General features: G+C 41.6%; 1 protein-coding gene across 3 annotated transcripts in view; it reads right to left on the bottom strand.

Annotated features, from left to right (window-relative positions):
- The window catches only part of lmo7a (LIM domain 7a), a 232,457-nt gene extending 214,022 nt beyond the window's left edge, over positions 1-18,435 (bottom strand). For all 3 annotated transcript variants that reach the window (XM_063048465.1, XM_063048466.1, XM_063048467.1), the window contains exons 1-2: positions 18,299-18,435; positions 17,869-17,939 (exon numbers count right to left, since the gene is read on the bottom strand). In XM_063048465.1, the coding sequence (XP_062904535.1) occupies positions 17,869-17,939; positions 18,299-18,320 (93 nt within the window). In that variant the 5' untranslated portion in view covers positions 18,321-18,435. The remainder of the gene's footprint in view (positions 1-17,868; positions 17,940-18,298) is intronic.
- Between the last annotated feature and the right edge of the window lie 396 nt (positions 18,436-18,831).

Raw genomic sequence — 18,831 nt, 5'->3', positions numbered from 1 at the left:
TGGGCCGAGACCCTTCGTCAGGACTGCTAACATACCTCAACCATCAGCTAACACTGCTAAGTATTAATTAAGCATGCGATTCACTATGATTGTACTATTCATTATGACATAAGATTTCTTTGAAGGCAATTATGAGGCCATCAAATAATTGAACCTATAAAAGAACAAAGTATTTAATAAACACTGTAAATCAAGAACTCAGGAGGGAGTGAATGGTGTTCTTAATTTCACTCTGTACTAAATTTCAGAAGCAGAGTTGATACATAAACATGCATTGCACCTCTGTACAACACAAGTGACCAGGACTGGCTTCCAATCATGATGAACTAAACCGGTTTAGCAGCCATGTACATGGATGAATAAAATGGAAATGGGAGAAAATAATCAAATCAGCTAATAGAATATCTTCTATACGAGGTAGAAGATGCACAAGTTACATTACAGTTATAATACATCCAATCCTCAAATCAATGGAGCGCTATCTAGACTACAACTCTGATGAATAAATTGACTTGGACAGAATCCAGCAGACTTACCAGAATAAAACAAACTGCAAGGATTAGTTTTAAGATTTAGTTCTAGAGATTGTATTTGTTGGAATTTATGAAGGGCTGATTTGAATAAGATTTTTAAGATGTTAAGGGGACCTACTAATTTTGATTGACACAGGAAGGAGTTCTCCTTGTTCAGAAGCCCAAGATTAGAAGTGGAATCTGAAACTCAGAGCCAAGTGTTTCTGGAGTGAGATCAGGGAACAGTGCATACAAACGGAGAAATTCCCTTCAAACACTAATGCCATTTCAAACACTAATATTAAAATTATTCACTCTAGGCTGGAATAGTCATATTCATTCTTAAGAAAATTTATCCTGGAAAATATAAGAGAAAGACACAGGGAGGGAGAGTTTTGTATGATAGAAATATTGCTGTTGCACTATAGGAAAACTTCAAACCACAATTTCAACACCAACAATGCACACACTAGATTCTATTAGTCTTAAGTGTATCTGCACATTCTGGAAGAGTTCTGATTTGTTCAAAGACAGCAGTGAGCTGGTCTACTCTCCTCAATTTACAACCATGACAAACACAAGTCCCTGGGACACTTCTGACGTTCAACTCCAATAGTAAATCTGAGTCATCAGAAGAACATACAATAACCCATACCAGCTGGACAGCAGGAAAAGACAAAACCACAAGGGCAACTTCACAACTGTGGAAGTTCAACAAAGATTAATAGTAAATTCAATAGGTCTGTAAAGCTGAGAAGTGGCAAATGATCATGCAAGTAGATTTGGAAGATGGTATTTGTTTAAAGTTAACTAGCAATGTCATAAGGGGTGAAGCGGTAAAAATATTAAATATTAAACCTTAATTAAGCTTAGTCTGATACATTTTAAATTTGGAAACTGAATTAAGGTCACAAAAAAAAAAGCAGCATTTTAACGGTCCTGCTTTGAACTTGCACATTTGTTTCACTCCACCACTGTACTCAAGCTGGCAACAAAAACTCAGCTGGAAAAACTGAGAAGCCAAATTCTTATACCTTGAAGAGGAAACAGCTAACCCATTCTTTCTAAACATTCAGCTTTAAAATTTAATGCACCTCCTTGTGCCAATTCAGAATTGCTGCCACTTCAGGTTATGGTCCTCTGGAAGTACAATTTAATAGAAAACTTGTGAAGGAATGTTTAACTTAAAGAGTGCTTTGCCCAAGAGCACTATCACTTCTGAAGCACTTAAAATCTCTCCAAACATAGCTCGTGTTTTTAGAGCACAAAATTTCAGCTGAAAATTCCAAAATCATGTAGAAGTTTGATTTTATAATCATTCACTCAATGTTACGTGTTAAAACAATTAAACCAGCTGTTTATGATTACCTACCAATAAAAACTTCTGGTGAGTTATACAGTGGCCACTTTAAGCGCATCTGCTCATTAATACAAATATCTAATAAGCCAGTTGCGTGGCAGCAACTCAATGTAGAAAAGCATGCAGACATAGTCAAGAGGTTCAGTTATTGTTCAGTCCAGACATCAGAATGAGGAAGAAATGTGATCCAAGTAATTTTGTCTGTGCAATGATTGTTGGTGCCAGATGGGATGGTTTGAGCAGCTCAGAAACTGTTTATCTCCTGGGATTTTAAGACACAGCAGTCTCTAGAGTTTGCAGGAAATGGTACGAAAAATAATGTAACATTCAGTGAGTGACAGTTCTGTGGGCAAAAAAGTCTTGTTACTGAGAGAGGTCAGAGGAGACTGGCCAGACGGGTTCAAGCAGACAGGTGACAGTGCGTCAAATAACCATACATAACAAAGGTGGTAGCAGAGGAGCATCTCGTAACGTGAAACACCTCGAACCTTGAAGTGGATGGGCTACAACACAAGACCACAAATATGCACTCAATGGCCACCTTAATAAGCACAGGAAGTACTTAAAGTGGCTACTGAGTAGATTACATATAAAAATTAAAATTAGGACATGCTAAAAGGAAAAACCATCATGTATAGAGACAGCAAGAAAAAAAAATGGTAATTCAACTGATGAGTTCACAAGTTTTCTACACCATGCCATGGAGAGTAAATTTGGATTTCTAACTAAAGACCGTGCATAAACTGGAATTCAGTGGGCGGGGGGGAGGGAGGAAACAACCACAGAAAATAGAGAACGGAACATCAATATCTTTGTTACAACTGTGCTATAAATGCTACAAATTCTGCTGTGTAAAGTTTAATGTTACTTTAGAACAATTGTCAAAGCATCCATCGCAAATTGCAAACATTTTAATTCAAGTCACCACTTGCAGAGTTTAGATACAGCTATCACACGAACAGCTCTGGGTTATTGTGACTTCACTCTGCTAAGCAAATGCATATTCCTAAATGGTAAAAGTCTAGTTAATCTATGCATATTATTCTCCCCTCAAGCCTTTTGGCTCGCTCTGAGGAATGACTTGCATTTTGCTATGTTAATTCACATCATTACTGCAATGCCCCAAATGGCATTACATCCAGCAATCTGGAGTGGTACGATGGCACAAAGTTCAGAGTACAAAGTCGAACAAACCCCACCATCTGAGTTCGAGCCGCCATACTGCACCTCTGAGACTTTAGTTCACACTGCAAAAATACCAGGTCCTGCAGGCGGCTCAAAGGCTCAACTCCAAAAAGGGAAGTCACAGGCCATCGTTTACAGTAATCGTTTACCAGAAAAAGTGTGATTTAAAAAGTATTTACTTGAGTCCTTTGTTTTGTTTGCTGCCAATAAGTAGTCACTGAGCTTCACCAGTGCTATCTTAAACCAGGGGCTTTAGAGTCCGTGTGTGCAATTTGCATGTTCTCCCCATGACCATGTGGGTTTCCTTCCGATGCTCTGGTAGTAGGTTTACTGACCACCATAAACTCCCCCTAATGTGGCATGATTTATATAAACCAAGGGAAGTTGTTGGGAACATGGGGAGGATAAAATGGATCAATGCAAAGTGCTTGATGGTCAGCACTGAACTGGTGAGCTGCTTCACATGTGAAAAGGGGGACAAGTAGCTCAAGATCCATTCTATCTGGACTTTAAAAGAGGTGAATAGAGATAATTCAGCAAATTATTTTGGTCTTTTTTTTTAAAAACAGAACAAAAAAATAATAGTACCTCTTGCATCCTGAAACTGGAATTATCAACTGGTTAACCTTTTGACTCCAAAATTCATGGAATGCATTTGCAATGCAGCCAATGGCATGTACAATCTCAACTATTATATTATAATGAGATTTAATGGATGAGTACTCTGGTGCATAACTTTGTGCACTGGAATGTAAAGGTTGTCATTTATTTTCTAAATCCAATTTAAAAGTCTAAGTTTTCCGTAGCCTTCTTAACCCTTTTCCTTTCTCCCACCCCATCCCTTTTGTGTGCCTTTAAGCACTTTTACTCAGATTTTGGGATCTTTGAGGTTAGTTAATGGCACAATTTCTAATTGCATATTGTCTATGTGTGGTATCATCTTGATGTTACAGTGTAATGGCTGTGGAAATCACGTACGACTGAAAAGGTCTAATGCTAAAATGTCACACCTCAACACTATTCAACCTTGATATATGTGCGACTAAGGTGGGCAAAACCCCACTGTGCCACTAGACCATAAGATACAGAAGCAGAATTAGGTCCACTAGCCCACTGAGATTGTGCTGCCATTCAGTCATGGCTGACCATTTTTCCTCAACCCCATTCTCCTGCCTTCTCCCCATCCCTAAACCTCCTTACCAATCAAGAACCTACCAATCTTAAATACACCCAAGGAGTTGGCCTCCACAACAGACAGCAAATCCCACTGTGGCTCTTGCTAAAGCTATTCCCATTCGTTTCATTTGTAAAAGGGACATGCCTTCATCTAGAGCCTGTGCCCTTGGATGCTAGAGTCTCTAACTAATGCAAACATCTTCTCCATGTTGATTCTATCCAACCTATTCTGTAGTAAGACTCCAACTTATTCATCTGAATTCCTTCAAAAACAGTCCCAAAGCCATCAAATGCTCCTCCTACATTACGCCTTTCATCCCCAGGATCATTCTCGTGAACCTCCTCTGGACCCCCACCATAGATAACTTGCCTTTCCTTTGATACAGAACCGAAAATTGCTCACAATATTCTAAAAGTAGTTTGACCCCCACCTCAAGCCTCAATACAAGTCCTGATGAAGGGTCTTGGCCCAAAGTATCAACTGTTTATCCCTTTCTATGGATGTTGCCCACCCTGCTGAGTTCCTCTAGCAATTTGTGAGTTTGTTACTCAGAGATACATCCTTCCTTTTCTATTCTAATCTGCTCAGAATGAATGCTAGCATTGCTTTTGCCTTCTTTACTACCAACTCAACATACAAGTTAACCTCATGGGAATCCTGAACTAAGACTCCCAAGCCCTTTTGCATAATTTCTATCCCCACTTAGAAAAATAGTCTACACCTTTATTCTCCATACAAAAGTGCACAACCCCAAATTTTCCTACAACCTCTTACATTAACCTGCCCAAGTCCTTCTGCAGATTTCCTGCCTCCACAACACTATCTGTCTCTCCAGCCAACATGACGTCATCTTCAAACTTGGTCACAATGGCATCAGTTCCTTTATTCAGGTCATTAATGTATATAGTGATATCATCATCATAGCTTGTCACACCAGCCAACCAGCCATTCTAGTGTTGTTTGGTTGATGTTGAGCAGGTCAGTGTCAGCTAAATCAGGTGAGAGTGGGCAGTTGAGCAGAACGTGTTCAATGTTCTGCACCCTTTCGCCACACTCACAGGATTCGCTGGTCTTTAAACCCCACTTCAACATATAGTCTCCCAGCCTACAAACTCCCACTCTCGCTCTGTTGAGAGTGTACCACTTCTGTCTGTCAAGCAGTGGCCCGTCTGGCAACATTTCTGTGGGATCTTGCACTGTATTGTTTGGTGGGGTTCTGGCTTCTGTTTGTTGCCAGAGGTCAATCCTGTATGTTTGGGGGGGATGTTCCGTGCGGTAGTTCCTCCACTGTAACAAAGCTTTTCCCTTGATTTTAGGCGGTTGGAAACTGGCACGTGAGGATGTAGTGGGTGCCGTGGATCCCAATTTTGTTTACCTTTTTCAATTTTTGTTGCAGTGTGTCTTCGGATCTCTGGGGGAGCAATGCCTGCTAGTCTGTCAATGATGTTAGTGGTATGCAGTGTTCCCAACACTGACTCCTGTAGGATTCCACTAGTCACCAGCAGCCATCCTGAAAAGGACCACTTGCCTTCTGCCCAGTCAGTCAATCTCAGTCTTATGAATGCTGTATTCAAATAAATACATATTAACCCCTTCCAAGATACGGCATCTGACTACAATGGCTCTTTTCACTACAACCATTGGGCAGGAGATACAGAAGGTTCAGGAACAGATGTTACCCTACAACCATGAGGCTCACTCACTACTCTGAACTGATTTTATAGCCTACAGACTCACTTTCACGGATTCTTTACAACTCATGTTCTCAGTATTACTTTTTTTTTGCTGACTTTGTCTTTTGCATATTGGTTTGTCAGTCTACGTATATCTTTTTGTAATTTTGTGCAAATGCCTGCATGAAAGTGAACCTCAAGGTACATACATAATGTCATATTAAATTTACATTAAAGTTTTTGAACTGTGATTACTCATTCTTTAAAAGATGAAATGTTAACTCTATACCCATTTACAGGTTCTCCCCAGTGTACGAACACCTGACTTACAGAAAGCCTATACCCACAAGCATTTGGGAGACCAGTGGGATGCATTTGCTTGGGTTATGAACAGTTCACCAGAACAGGACACTGCCATAACTTGGAGAGGATCTGGACACTTGTGGCAAGCCTCTCCTTTTGTTGTTATATTTATCTAACTGCCTTCTGTCTTCCCCAGTGCATCTGGTCTTTCAATCACTCCTACCTTCTAAAGTCCTTGCCTTTATTTCCTTACCATTCTACTTAGAACCTGCTCACTTTTAAACGTTGACAAATTAAAGAGAAGGTCTTCTACATCAAGCTGCAACTATCTGCCTCTCTTCCCCAGTACTACCTGACCCACTGAAAATTTCCAGCGTTACTTTGCTCTTTCATCCATTACAGCACTGTTCGACACTAAACCAGCTAACATCAGTGGTGGTAGGAACATAGCAGCTGGCCTCAATACTTTAGGTTAAGCTAGGTGAAACTGGGCAACATTTTTGCCTCACAACTTTACCTTGAACTCAATGAACTACAAACTTAGAAGTGTGCTGTGAATAAGCTCAACTGAGACATCACATGAATTAGCTCTTTGTCCCTGTGGAAAATTGGAAGTGAGTTCTGCATTCCAGTGTGTGCCAGCCAAGGGTAATTGGTAACACTCTCTTGCCAGTCAGAATTGGCCGTGGACTTGCAACCAGAACAAAAATCTAAGCTGATGTTCTTGTGCTGTGCTGTCAGGGCTACCACCTTTTGAATAATGTTAAATTGTGGCCTCATCTGCTCTTGGATGTTCATAGAAAGAGCTTGTCACACTTTTGTCCAAGAAGTCAAGATGTTCAGCCTAGTATCATCATTTATCAATGTTACTGAAAACTAGATCAGCTGGGACTGTTACACCACTGTCTGTAAGCTTGCTATGTGCAAATTCTTTCTTACAACGAAACAGTGGCTATGCTTCAGAAAATAAGATTGGAGTCATGCAGCACATGAGAAGGTCCTTTGGCCCATGGAGTCACTGACCTCAAGCACCAAGTAACATTAATTCGACACTGATTTCATCCAATACACGCCCCACATCCACCTGCCAGGCTCAAGAACAGCTCCTTCCTTTGAACTATTCGGTTCTTAAAATCAACCTGCACAATACTAATCACCTAAATAAATACATGCTGCCTGGCCTGCCGAGTTCCTCCAGCATTTTGTGTGTGCTGCTTGGATTTCCAGCATCCGTAGATTTTCTCTTGTTTGCAACAAACAATCCACTCAAGAACTCAAGCCGCACGCAGGGAGTGATCACAAAACAATTGCTCTCCATCTCCTGTTACTGGTGCTGCTCGACGCATTTAAGTCCCTCCAGCAGACTGTCACTGCTACAGCCTTGCTACACAAGGCCTCTAAGCACCACAATTAACATCTTTCATTGAAATGAAGACAACAATGTGACAAAAAAAAAGCACACGTTACGTTTTATAACTCCAGAAACTAATCAAAAGAAAAAACACAAGTACCAGGATGTTTTGTCTACTTTCTTTTTCAGCAAGGCACTCACATATGATGTGCAGGAGTAATAATAATGCATGCCATTCACAGACTTCTTAAATATAACACATAATTATGTAAACAAAGAACACTTAATCAAATATTTAAAATACTACTGAAATATTAACTATACAACATTCCTCCATGGTGATTGAAGGAGTTGACTTGGATTGCAGAAAATGGTTCTGACAGCTCCGGACACAGTTCTTCTCTAAAAAAAAATAATAAGTAAATAAATTTAACTCTGCTCTCCTGAACTAATCGATGTGCCGTCTCCAGATCTCATGAGACACGATCTCCACTGTGCAGGAGAGTGGTCCAGTTCTGTCCTTAATCTTTCCAAGTACCCACTTTTGATCTGTAGTCCCTCGCCAGGACTGCTTGTCCAGGATTGAAACATCAAATCTCCTGTTTCAGGAGCACTCAGTTTGCCTCAGCTGTTTGTCCTGCACACTCCTGAGATTGGGTTTGAGGAGATGCAATTGTGAAGGCAAGGGACGACCCAGGAACAGTGTAGTTGGCTGTGGTGTGTGCTTCACTGCGATATGCAAGGAGGAAATTGGCGAGATTCTGATTCAGCGTCATTATAGTGTGTTCTGCTGACATTGCTCACAGTGTGTTCCTTACAGACTCTGGACAAACCCTTTCTGCTGAGACATTTTGCAGCTGGGTGGTACAATGCAAATGTAATACATCTTAATTTATTTATTTTCGGGAATGACTAAAACTGCTCAAGAATCAGCTAGTCAATTGTCACTGACCAAGTATTCTGGAATACCAGTCCTTGAGAAGAAGCTTCTCAACTAGTCCAATCAAGATGGTGCCAGCAAACAACGATTCCATGGGTGTGATCTTCCAGATAGTAAAACTTTCCAATTATTTCACTCTTTCTATGCCCTCTGCTTACACTTTCTGTTTTGTTTGTGTTACAGAAACTGTTGAAGCCTGTGACGTAGTTTGATTCTCAATTGAAGAATCTAGCACTCTCTGGGTCTGAAGAGCTGCATCGTGCAGATTGGGGGGGGGGGGGATGCGCTGAAAAGGTCCAAGAACACAAGCTGACTCGTGGAAAAGACCAGAGTTGAGGCGTCAGATCATGAATGACTCCATCTCGAAGTGGCGAGGAAGACTGAAGCATTGAGGTGAATGTGGAGGGCGTCAGCGATGGCTGGGCACGAGACAGTCAGCAGCCAAATCGGCGCATTCGGCAACAGGACAGCACAAGGATCCAGTTCAGCGCATTCTGCCCCAGGTAGGTGGTGTTCAGCCTAGACGTCACTCTTTACTGAAGGTCTGAGTTCATGTGGCTGGTCTCCTCATATGCAGCAAAAGGACACTACCCTACCCCATAATCTGAGAGTTATGTGATTATTGGACAGCACTTTATATTGGTTTCCTTCAGTTTTTGGTGTTTTCTTTCATGGGGTCAATTAGCAGGTGGGTGATCTGTTAATCTTTTGTGCATGGGAGAGGTTAGGGATTTGGTGCTACTTTCACTGTTGCTATGTATAGAAGATCATTTTTGTGGCTTTTTTTTGCTGCAGGCAAGGAAGGGATTTGGGGGTTTAATGAGTTTTGCTTCTTCTCTTTTTCATGCTGGTAAGGTGGGGGGGGGGGAGGAAATTAACAATACTTAGAGAATTTCTTCAACTCATCCACACCAGCTGAAATGGACTCTCTTCCTCTTGATTCCGCTTATGAAACCTGTAATGTTCAGCAATCAAAGCTTTTTGTTCTAAATGTTCCTGCATTTCATTCACGATATCAGCAAAGCTCATTTCAGCTGGTTTGGTTGGAGCAGCTGAACTTTAAGTAAACTGAATGCTTTTCCACCCATTGCACCCAGCAATACTGACACCTGTTTTTCCATCGGTGATTTTATTTGCTTCAAAATGCTGTTCTATTTGTTCAGTATACATCATCCAATTATCTATTGTGCAATCGAACTTGTTTATCTTCCCAATGTAGCCAGACATTTCCGCTTTTAAAAAAAAATTTTTATCATTCAGTACTCACTGCTGTGGCTGTACTCATTGTTTTTAAAATTTCATCCATTTGCTGCCTTTTTAAAAATAAAAATCTCAAACCTCTCTCTTCCCTCCAAAATATGAGCTGCACTTCAACAGGTAGGTTGTTACCGCAGGTTCATTTTAAAAGTTTCTGGTCGCCACTATTAAGTTCTGTAACTCCGCAAACTAACTGAAAGAAAAACACAGGAGCCAGGATATGTTTTGTCTACTTAGTTTCTTTTTCTTTCACGTACATTCACATTCTTCTTACATACAAAGAATTTGGTAAACGAATGCTTAATCAAATATATTTAACTATTACTCAAGCATTACTGAAATATTAAATACACTACAAAACTCATCCAAAGGATGCCTCATATGAACATTCCAAGGGAGAATACTGACAAGTACAAAATGAGATATTCTAGTGTAAAAAAAAACGGTGGCTTGGTTAAAGAGATACATTCGACTAAAGGAATAAGTGCATTAAAGGATGAAGGGGAACTGAAGAAGCAGAAGGACCAGAAAAAGGGAGACATGGCAGCCAATGGTGGAGTAACTAAACTCAGTCTAGTTTTTATCTCCGCATGACAAGGAAAAGGGCCATTCAGTTCTTTGAGTCTATGCTGACTCTCAAAGCAACATCAGTTAAATTCCTCTACTTGTTCCACGTAACTCAATAAATTACATGCATGCTCATTATCACCCAACCTAGTCTAGTGGTGATTGACAGTTATCAATTAATCAGTCAGTGCAGATTGGAAATAACATCTCTTCACTGACATTCAACACAGGTGCACCTTGAGGATGTGTGCTAGCCTTGGCTTTACTCTCTCTACGTCCATGAGTGTGTGATTAGCTCAAACATTATCTGTAAGTTGACACTGTCTGTTGTTGGCAAAATCTCAGGTGGTGACAAGGAGGTGTACAACGTCAGTATGACCAAGGAATGGATCATGGATTTCAAGAGGGGGAGGCTGAGGGAACACACACCAGTCCGCATCAAGGGATCAGCAGTGAAAAGAGTGAGCAGTTTCAACTTCCTGGGTTTCAACATCTCCAAAGACCTAACCTGGTCCAAAATACTGATGCAATTACAAAGCAGCTATATTTCATTGGAAGTTTGAGGAGATTTGCCATGTCGCCAAAAGAGTAGCAAATTTCTACAAGTGTTCTGTGGAGAGCATTTTAATTCACTGGCTGATATGGCGGGCCACTGGAAAGCAAGGCAGGGGTTGTAAATTCAGTCAGCTCATAAGGACTAGCCTCCCCAACATTCAGCTCATCTTCAAAAGGCAATATTTCCAAAAAAAAAATGCGACATCCATCATTAAGTGCTCCCATCACTCAAGATGTGCCCTCTTCTCATTGCTACCATCAAGGAGTTGGCACAGCAGCCTGAAAATACAAACTAAATGTTTCAGGAACAGCTTATTTTCCTTCTCCATCAGATTTCTGAACAGATTAAATAACCAACCCACGAACACTACTTCAATATTTTGGCTCATTTTTTGCATTTCAGATTAAATTATAACTTCTACATCTTTTATCTATTACACTGTACTGCTGCCACAGAATAACAAATTTCACGACATATACCAATGATATTAAACCTGCACTTTGGACTACAGTTGAAAACTGGAGAGCCCGAGGGAACGTGTGCCAATGCCACACAGACAGCAGTGCAGGTCAGGATCAAAACTGATTCACTGGAGCTGTGTATCAGCAGCAGCTCATCAATGTGCTTCCTTTTACGTCCAATGAACAGGTAAGAGTTTAGCCATCTTAGAAACTGAAGTTTCAAGCAAGACACCAAGGCTTCAGAAGTACAGGTCACCCCTGTGTTAACAATATCCGACTTACAGACAAACCTTCATACAAACAACTTCTAAAAAATATTAAATTCTAAAACCTTGTCAGGTATAAATATTCCTTCCAATGAAAAGCAGAAAATCCCAATTTAGGAATTCTTCTTTCTTATTAGTCTTGGGTATTGTTGATGCCATTCATTGCAAGCGAGTGGGAGGTACAGTCACAACAAGTGACTTTTTTTTTAAAAAAAGCATTTTCTGACTTACGGACAAAATTGATTTACAGGCATCTGTAAAAATAGATCCAAGGGGCAACCTAGTGACATTTAGGAAATTTAATCTCACGGTAATTATGGGAAAGATTGAAGGGAAGAAAACAAAAGGAAGGCAAAGACAAATGATGATGGAGACAGCAGCCAGAGAACTGGAAATGACTACCAATGAATTGATCGAATTGACCTGAAACAGGAGTGTGTGGGCCATGACAGTCAAAGCTCAAACTGGGCATGGCACCTGATGATGACGAGTCTCACAGAAGGTTATCTAATGCTTATTTTTGCATGAGTGAAATGGTGGAGGAAGGAATTGATGGTGAACGTAGATATTACAGACAGAATCACAGACTGCACTGGAAGTCAAAATCAATAACTTAAGAACAGATTTTCAGTTATGGGGCTGGAAGAGACTACAAACAGAGGGGTAAGGTTATCCTAATACAGACTACTGTGCAAAAATCTTAGATAGGTATATATATTAGATTGATAGCGCACTTTTGATCAGTACTGTATTTGTTAACGTGAAGCAGAGAGCAAGTTGGCTGAAAGGTCTCGGCCAGAAATGTCAACTGTACTCTTCCACAGATGCTGCCTGGCCTGCTGAGTTCCTCCAGCATTTGTGTGTTACTTGAATTTCCAGCATCTGCAGATCTGCAGAAATCTGCCAGGAACAGAGGTTGTTGGGAATGGCAAGGGTGGAGCAGCGTGGGACAGGTGGCAGAGGAGTAGTATCAGGAACAGGAGGTGGTGCAGTTCAGACACACCCAGCTCTGAGACTCCAAGAAAGGTCACCTGATTCCACCATTGGTTTATAGATCATTACAGAATCTCTCTCTGGTGCTTCCCACTCCCTCACCTCTCCCTGATCCCTTTCCACTCAGTCCACAATAGAGAATCATATCAGAATCAAGTTTGTCATCACTCACATACGTCATAAAATTTGTTTTTTTTTGTAGCAACACACATATACATCCCTCCAGTGGCAGACCTGCAAGAATTTTTCTGGTAAAATTTTTGGAAAAAAAAACTTTCTGGTTAATAAATTTGTACCAAAGGATTTTTTTTTTGTTTTTTTTTAAAAGAAAAGTCAACTTGGCACAGCAAAGATACACAACTAGTTTATAAGGCCAGAGATCAGAGTTAATCCAGCCCTCCAGTGCCATCTGTGTGGAGTTTGCAAGTTTTCTCCGCGACTGTGTGGCCTACTCTGGTTTTCTCTCATATCCCAAATACGTGTTGACTTGTAAGTTACTTGGCCACTACAGATTGTTCCTTTATTAGGTTGGTGGAAGAATATGGGAGAACAGATTTAAGGGAAAAATAATGTCAATGCCACAGAGAAGGGAAACAGGCCCTTTGGCTCAAGTCATTCATGCCAAACAAGTTGTCAACCTATTCACGTACCTATCTATATGCTAATTAAACAGTATAGCTGTACTCATTTCTGCAGGTTCCTCTGGCAGCATGCCTCATAACACCCAATGCCCTCTGTGTGAAGAATTTGCCCCACAGGTTCTTATTAAATCTTACCCCTCTAACCACAAACTTAACACAAGCCCTCTAGTTTTAGACTCAAAATTGGTGGGGGGTGGGGGGGGAAGAGAAGAGAAGAGATCGAATTGTTCTGTAATTAAAAGTTCTCTTAGTCTGCCGTAAATAAATACAACAGCTCTCAGATTATCTGCTCTTTGTGGAAGGTTGCTGTGCAGTTTGGCTCTCTCAATTCCTACATTTCACTCAGAAATAAAAAGCACTCTCCAGCTTCTGGAAACAGTTGAGAAACACTCTCCAAAGGATACATACAGAAAGGGAGGCACAGCAGCGCAAGTACAGCTACTGCCTTACCGTGTGAGAGACACAATCTCAGTCCTGACCTCATACTGTCTGTGTGGAGTTTGCATGTTTTCCCTGTGACAACACTGGGCTTCCAACCACAAGTTAAAGATGAGCCGGGAGGATGTGGAATCGATATGGGTAGAGCTGCGTAACACTAAGGTGCAGAAAACGCTGGTGGGAGTTGTGTACAGGCCACCTAACAGTAGTAGTGAAGTCGGAGATGGTATTAAACAGGAAATTAGAAATGTGTGCAATAAAGGAACAGCAGTTATAATGGGTGACTTCAATCTACATGTAGATTGGGTGAACCAAATTGGTAAAGGTGCTGAGGAAGAGGATTTCTTGGAATGTATGCGGGATGGTTTTTTGAACCAACATGTCGAGGAACCAACTAGAGAGCAGGCTATTCTGGACTGGGTTTTGAGCAATGAGGAAGGGTTAATTAGCAATCTTGTCGTGAGAGGCCCCTTGGGTAAGAGTGACCATAATATGGTGGAATTCTTCATTAAGATGGAGAGTGACACAGTTAATTCAGAAACAAAGGTTCTGAACTTAAAGAAGGGTAACTTTGAAGGTATGAGACGCGAATTAGCTAAGATAGACTGGCAAATGACACTTAAAGGATTGACGGTGGATATGCAACGGCAAGCATTTAAAGATTGCATGGATGAACTACAACAATTGTTCATCCCAGTTTGGCAAAAGAATAAATCAAGGAAGGTGGTGCACCCGTGGCTGACAAGAGAAATTAGGAATAGTATCAATTCCAAAGAAGAAGCATACAAATTAGCCAGAAAAAGTGGCTCACCTGAGGACAGGGAGAAATTCAGAGTTCAGCAGAGGAGGACAAAGGGCTTAATTAGGAAAGGGAAAAAAGATTATGAGAGAAAACTGGCAGGGAACATAAAAACTGACTGTAAAAGCTTTTATAGATATGTAAAAAGGAAAAGACTGGTAAAGACAAATGTAGGTCCCCTACAGACAGAAACAGGTGAATTGATTATGGGGAGCAAGGACATGGCAGACCAATTGAATAATTACTTTGGTTCTGTCTTCACTAAGGAGGGCATAAATAATCTTCCAGAAATATTAGGGGACAGAGGGTCCAGTGAGATGGAGGAACTGAGCGAAATACATGTTAGTAGGGAAGTGGTGTTAGGTAAATTGAAGGGATTAAAGGCAGATAAATCACCAGGGCCAGATGGTCTGCATCCTAGAGTGCTTAAGGAAGTAGCCCAAGAAATAGTGGATGCATTAGTGATAATTTTTCAAAACTCGTTAGATTCTGGACTAGTTCCTGAGGATTGGAGGGTGGCTAATGTAACCCCACTTTTTAAAACAGGAGGGAGAGAGAAACCAGGGAATTATAGACCGGTTAGCCTAACGTCAGTGGTGGGGAAACTGCTGGAGTCAGTTATCAAAGATGTGATAACAGCACATTTGGAAAGCGGAGAAATCATCGGACAAAGTCAGCATGGATTGGTGAAAGGAAAATCATGTCTGATGAATCTCAGAATTTTTTGAGGATGTAACTAGTAGAGTGGATGGGGGAGAACCAGTGGATGTGGTATATTTGGATTTTCAAAAGGCTTTTGACAAGGTCCCACACAGGAGATTAGTGTGCAAACTTAAAGCACATGGTATTGGGGGTAAGGTATTGATGTGGATAGAGAATTGGTTAGCAGACAGGAAGCAAAGAGTGGGAATAAACGGGACCTTTTCAGAATGGCAGGCAGTGACTAGTGGGGTACCACAAGGCTCAGTGCTGGGACCCCAGTTGTTTACAATATATATTAATGACTTGGATGAGGAAATTAAATGCAGCATCTCCAAGTTTGCGGATGACACGAAGCTGGGCGGCAGTGTTAGCTGTGAGGAGGATGCTAAGAGGATGCAGGGTGACTTGGATAGGTTGGGTGAGTGGGCAAATTCATGGCAGATTCAATTTAATGTGGATAAATGTGAAGTTATCCACTTTGGTGGCAAAAATAGGAAAACAGATTATTATCTGAATGGTGGCCGATTAGGAAAAGGGGAGATGCAACGAGATCTGGGTGTTATTATACACCAGTCATTGAAAGTGGGCATGCAGGTACAGCAGGCGGTGAAAAAGGCAAATGGTATGCTGGCATTTATAGCGAGAGGATTCGAGTACAGGAGCAGGGAGGTACTACTGCAGTTGTACAAGGCCTTGGTGAGACCACACCTGGAGTATTGTGTGCAGTTTTGATCCCCTAATCTGAGGAAAGACATCCTTGCCATAGAGGGAGTACAAAGAAGGTTCACCAGATTGATTCCTGGGATGGCAGGACATTCATATGAAGAAAGGCTGGATGAACTGGGCTTGTACTCGTTGGAATTTAGAAGATTGAGGGGGGATCTGATTGAAACGTATAAAATCCTAAAGGGATTGGACAGGCTAGATGCAGGAAGATTGTTCCCGATGTTGGGGAAGTCCAGAACGAGGGGTCACAGTTTGAGGATAAAGGGGAAGCCTTTTAGGACTGAGATTAGGAAAAACTTCTTCACACAGAGAGTGGTGAATCTGTGGAATTCTCTGCCACAGGAAACAGTTGAGGCCAGTTCATTGGCTATATTTAAGAGGGAGTTAGATATGGCCCTTGTGGCTACGGGGATCAGGGGGTATGGAGGAAAGGCTGGTGCAGGGTTCTGAGTTGGATGATCAGTCATGATCATAATAAATGGCGGTGCAGGCTCGAAGGGCCGAATGGCCTACTCCTGCACCTATTTTTTTTTCTATGAGCTGGTAGGTAGTTTAGTTAGTCACTGCAAGTTGCCTCATGTGTAGGGGAGGAGCCATAAAACAGGAGCAGAACAAAGTTGTTCAGCCCATTGAGTCTGCTCTGCCACTCCAACATGGCTAATTTATTATCTCTCTCAACCCCATTCTCCTGTCTTCTCCCCATAACCTTTGATGCTTTTTACTAATTAAGAAACTGCCTACAAACAAGAGAAAAATCTGCAGGTGCTGGAAATCCAAAGCAACACACACAAAATGCTGGAGGAACTCAGCAGGCCAGGCAGCATCTACGGAAAAGAGTACAGTCGACATTTTGGGCTGAGACCCTTCACATGGTCCGGACGAAGGGTCTCAGGCAGATATGTCAACCGTTTACTCTTTACCAAGAAGCTATCAACCTCTGCTTCACATATACCCAATGACTTGGCCTCCATAGCCATCAGTGGTAATGGTTTCCACAGACTGACCACCTCTCGCTAACGAATGGTAGAACTGGAGAAAACGTAGGGACAGTAAATGGGACTAATACAAAAATCAGTGATTGATAATATAGATTTGTGGGCCGAAGGGCGTGTTGTCATGCTCAATGGCTATTTATGAACGGTAGAGAGGCAATTCAATTGCAAAAAGCAGGTGCCTCCAGCATAGACAAAATAACCACTCTTGTCCAATTCCCGAAACTCAATTCGACGGGAGAGGCCCCAAACCATGATTCAAGTGCAATCGAGATTCCACTCCCTTTGGTTTTCGGAAAGACAGTCACTTTATGACTTGACTTGCCAAAGAATTAGAAGTCTCATAGATAGTGAGCTAGGAGACCATGAGTGAGTCAGCTTGTTACATTTAACAATAAGGTGAGTATCACTTCTAAAATAGTCATCACCTCCTTTTCAAATGACCTCGGTTACCTGAAATAATAACATTTTGAAAGCTTCCTTTAATTACGCGTTTCTCAGACCTGTAGCCCAAACAAGCAGATGTTGCCGTTTTCCAATCCACCCCACTGATCTCTCTCTAATTCCCAAAGTATTAACTTCACAGTAAACTTGACATCGAAACCCGCGGAACAAAAAGAGTAAGGAATAAGAGGCTACTTCCGAAAACAAACACGTAGTTTACTCCTAAACCTTGCCTATTAGACGCACAAAAAGCGCATACCTTAAGAGTAATTAATGCGTCCTTGGGGGAATTGCAGTCTAATCAGTCAATGAGTGAAATCAATAACCAACAGTCTTTTTCACTTAAGTCACAGAAGCGCTCGTCCACAGAAAATTCAGCATCAGTTTAGGTACTGTTGGAAAACTTAGGACTAAGTTTCTCAATTCGCTTGGAGTTTTCACCGAACTTCCCGGATATAATATTTTCAGTATGAAAATATACTGAACTCTAAAACATAATAAATAACTTCTAAAAAGTTTACTCACCTCCACCCAGCGTTGACCTTCTGCAAACGCCGACGCATGATTAGAATCCGGCTGTTCCCTCCTCTCCATTTCTAGGTACAGAATATATATGTTAGGGAGTACAGTATTTATTTAGCAACACCTTTCCTAACCCACGTTAGAAGAGATAGTTGCAATTACATTTAAAACAGAAAGGTCTCCACTGGTCCGTGAGGCGGTGCTGTGAAGTGAACCTTGCAAAAGGGACGGACGGTAAAAAGCCACCGCTGATCTTGCTAGGATGCGCCGTCTTTTTGCTCCTCCTTTTCCTCGGTGTCTTTAAGAGATCCCACCCAATTCAACTCCCTTACAACTCCGGCCGGCGGCTCCTTGCCACCCTAATCCCCCCCACACAAAAAAAGACTGCAACATTAAAGAGACCTGAGCGACTTAATGCTCCTAAAGATCATACCTGCTCCTATCACTTGTTCCATTCTGACTTTCTAGCCTGTCTCGCCCGTCGGCTGCTGCTTGCTGGTGCCGTGTTGCTAACTATTTTCAGAGTTTCTTACTCCCTTTTGCTGGCGTTCGCCTCCGCTTCCTGATAACCTTACCTGAATATCTGAGCAGAGCCACTGGCGAGGCTCCTTTGGTTCTTGCAGCCTGTTAGTCACAGCTCCAACCCTCCCGCCCCAGTCCGATAACAAGAAACGCCTCTTACCCAGACCAGGACGGAGGAGATTTGTGGCACCCTCACCCCCTACATTAGTGCGACTGCAGTTCACGTGTAAAAAGCCGTTCGCCGTTGAAAGCGGAAATGCAGCTAAATTTAAGATTCAGTAGCAAAACAAAACGCTGCCGGCGGAACTTTATTTTCTGTTATTACAGCATAATGAACAACTTATTCATTTGCACTTAACAGGTTAAGTCAGGTGACTGGGTGACGGCATGTATGATTTCTATACAAAACTGTGCATTTAGGCAAGGGTCTGTCTCTCATGACCC

The sequence above is a fragment of the Mobula hypostoma genome, chromosome 5, assembly GCF_963921235.1.
Source record: "Mobula hypostoma chromosome 5, sMobHyp1.1, whole genome shotgun sequence".
Lineage (NCBI taxonomy): Eukaryota > Metazoa > Chordata > Chondrichthyes > Myliobatiformes > Myliobatidae > Mobula > Mobula hypostoma.
The sequence above is the reverse complement of the archived record's forward strand: the minus strand, read 5'-3'. Positions and strand labels throughout refer to the sequence as shown.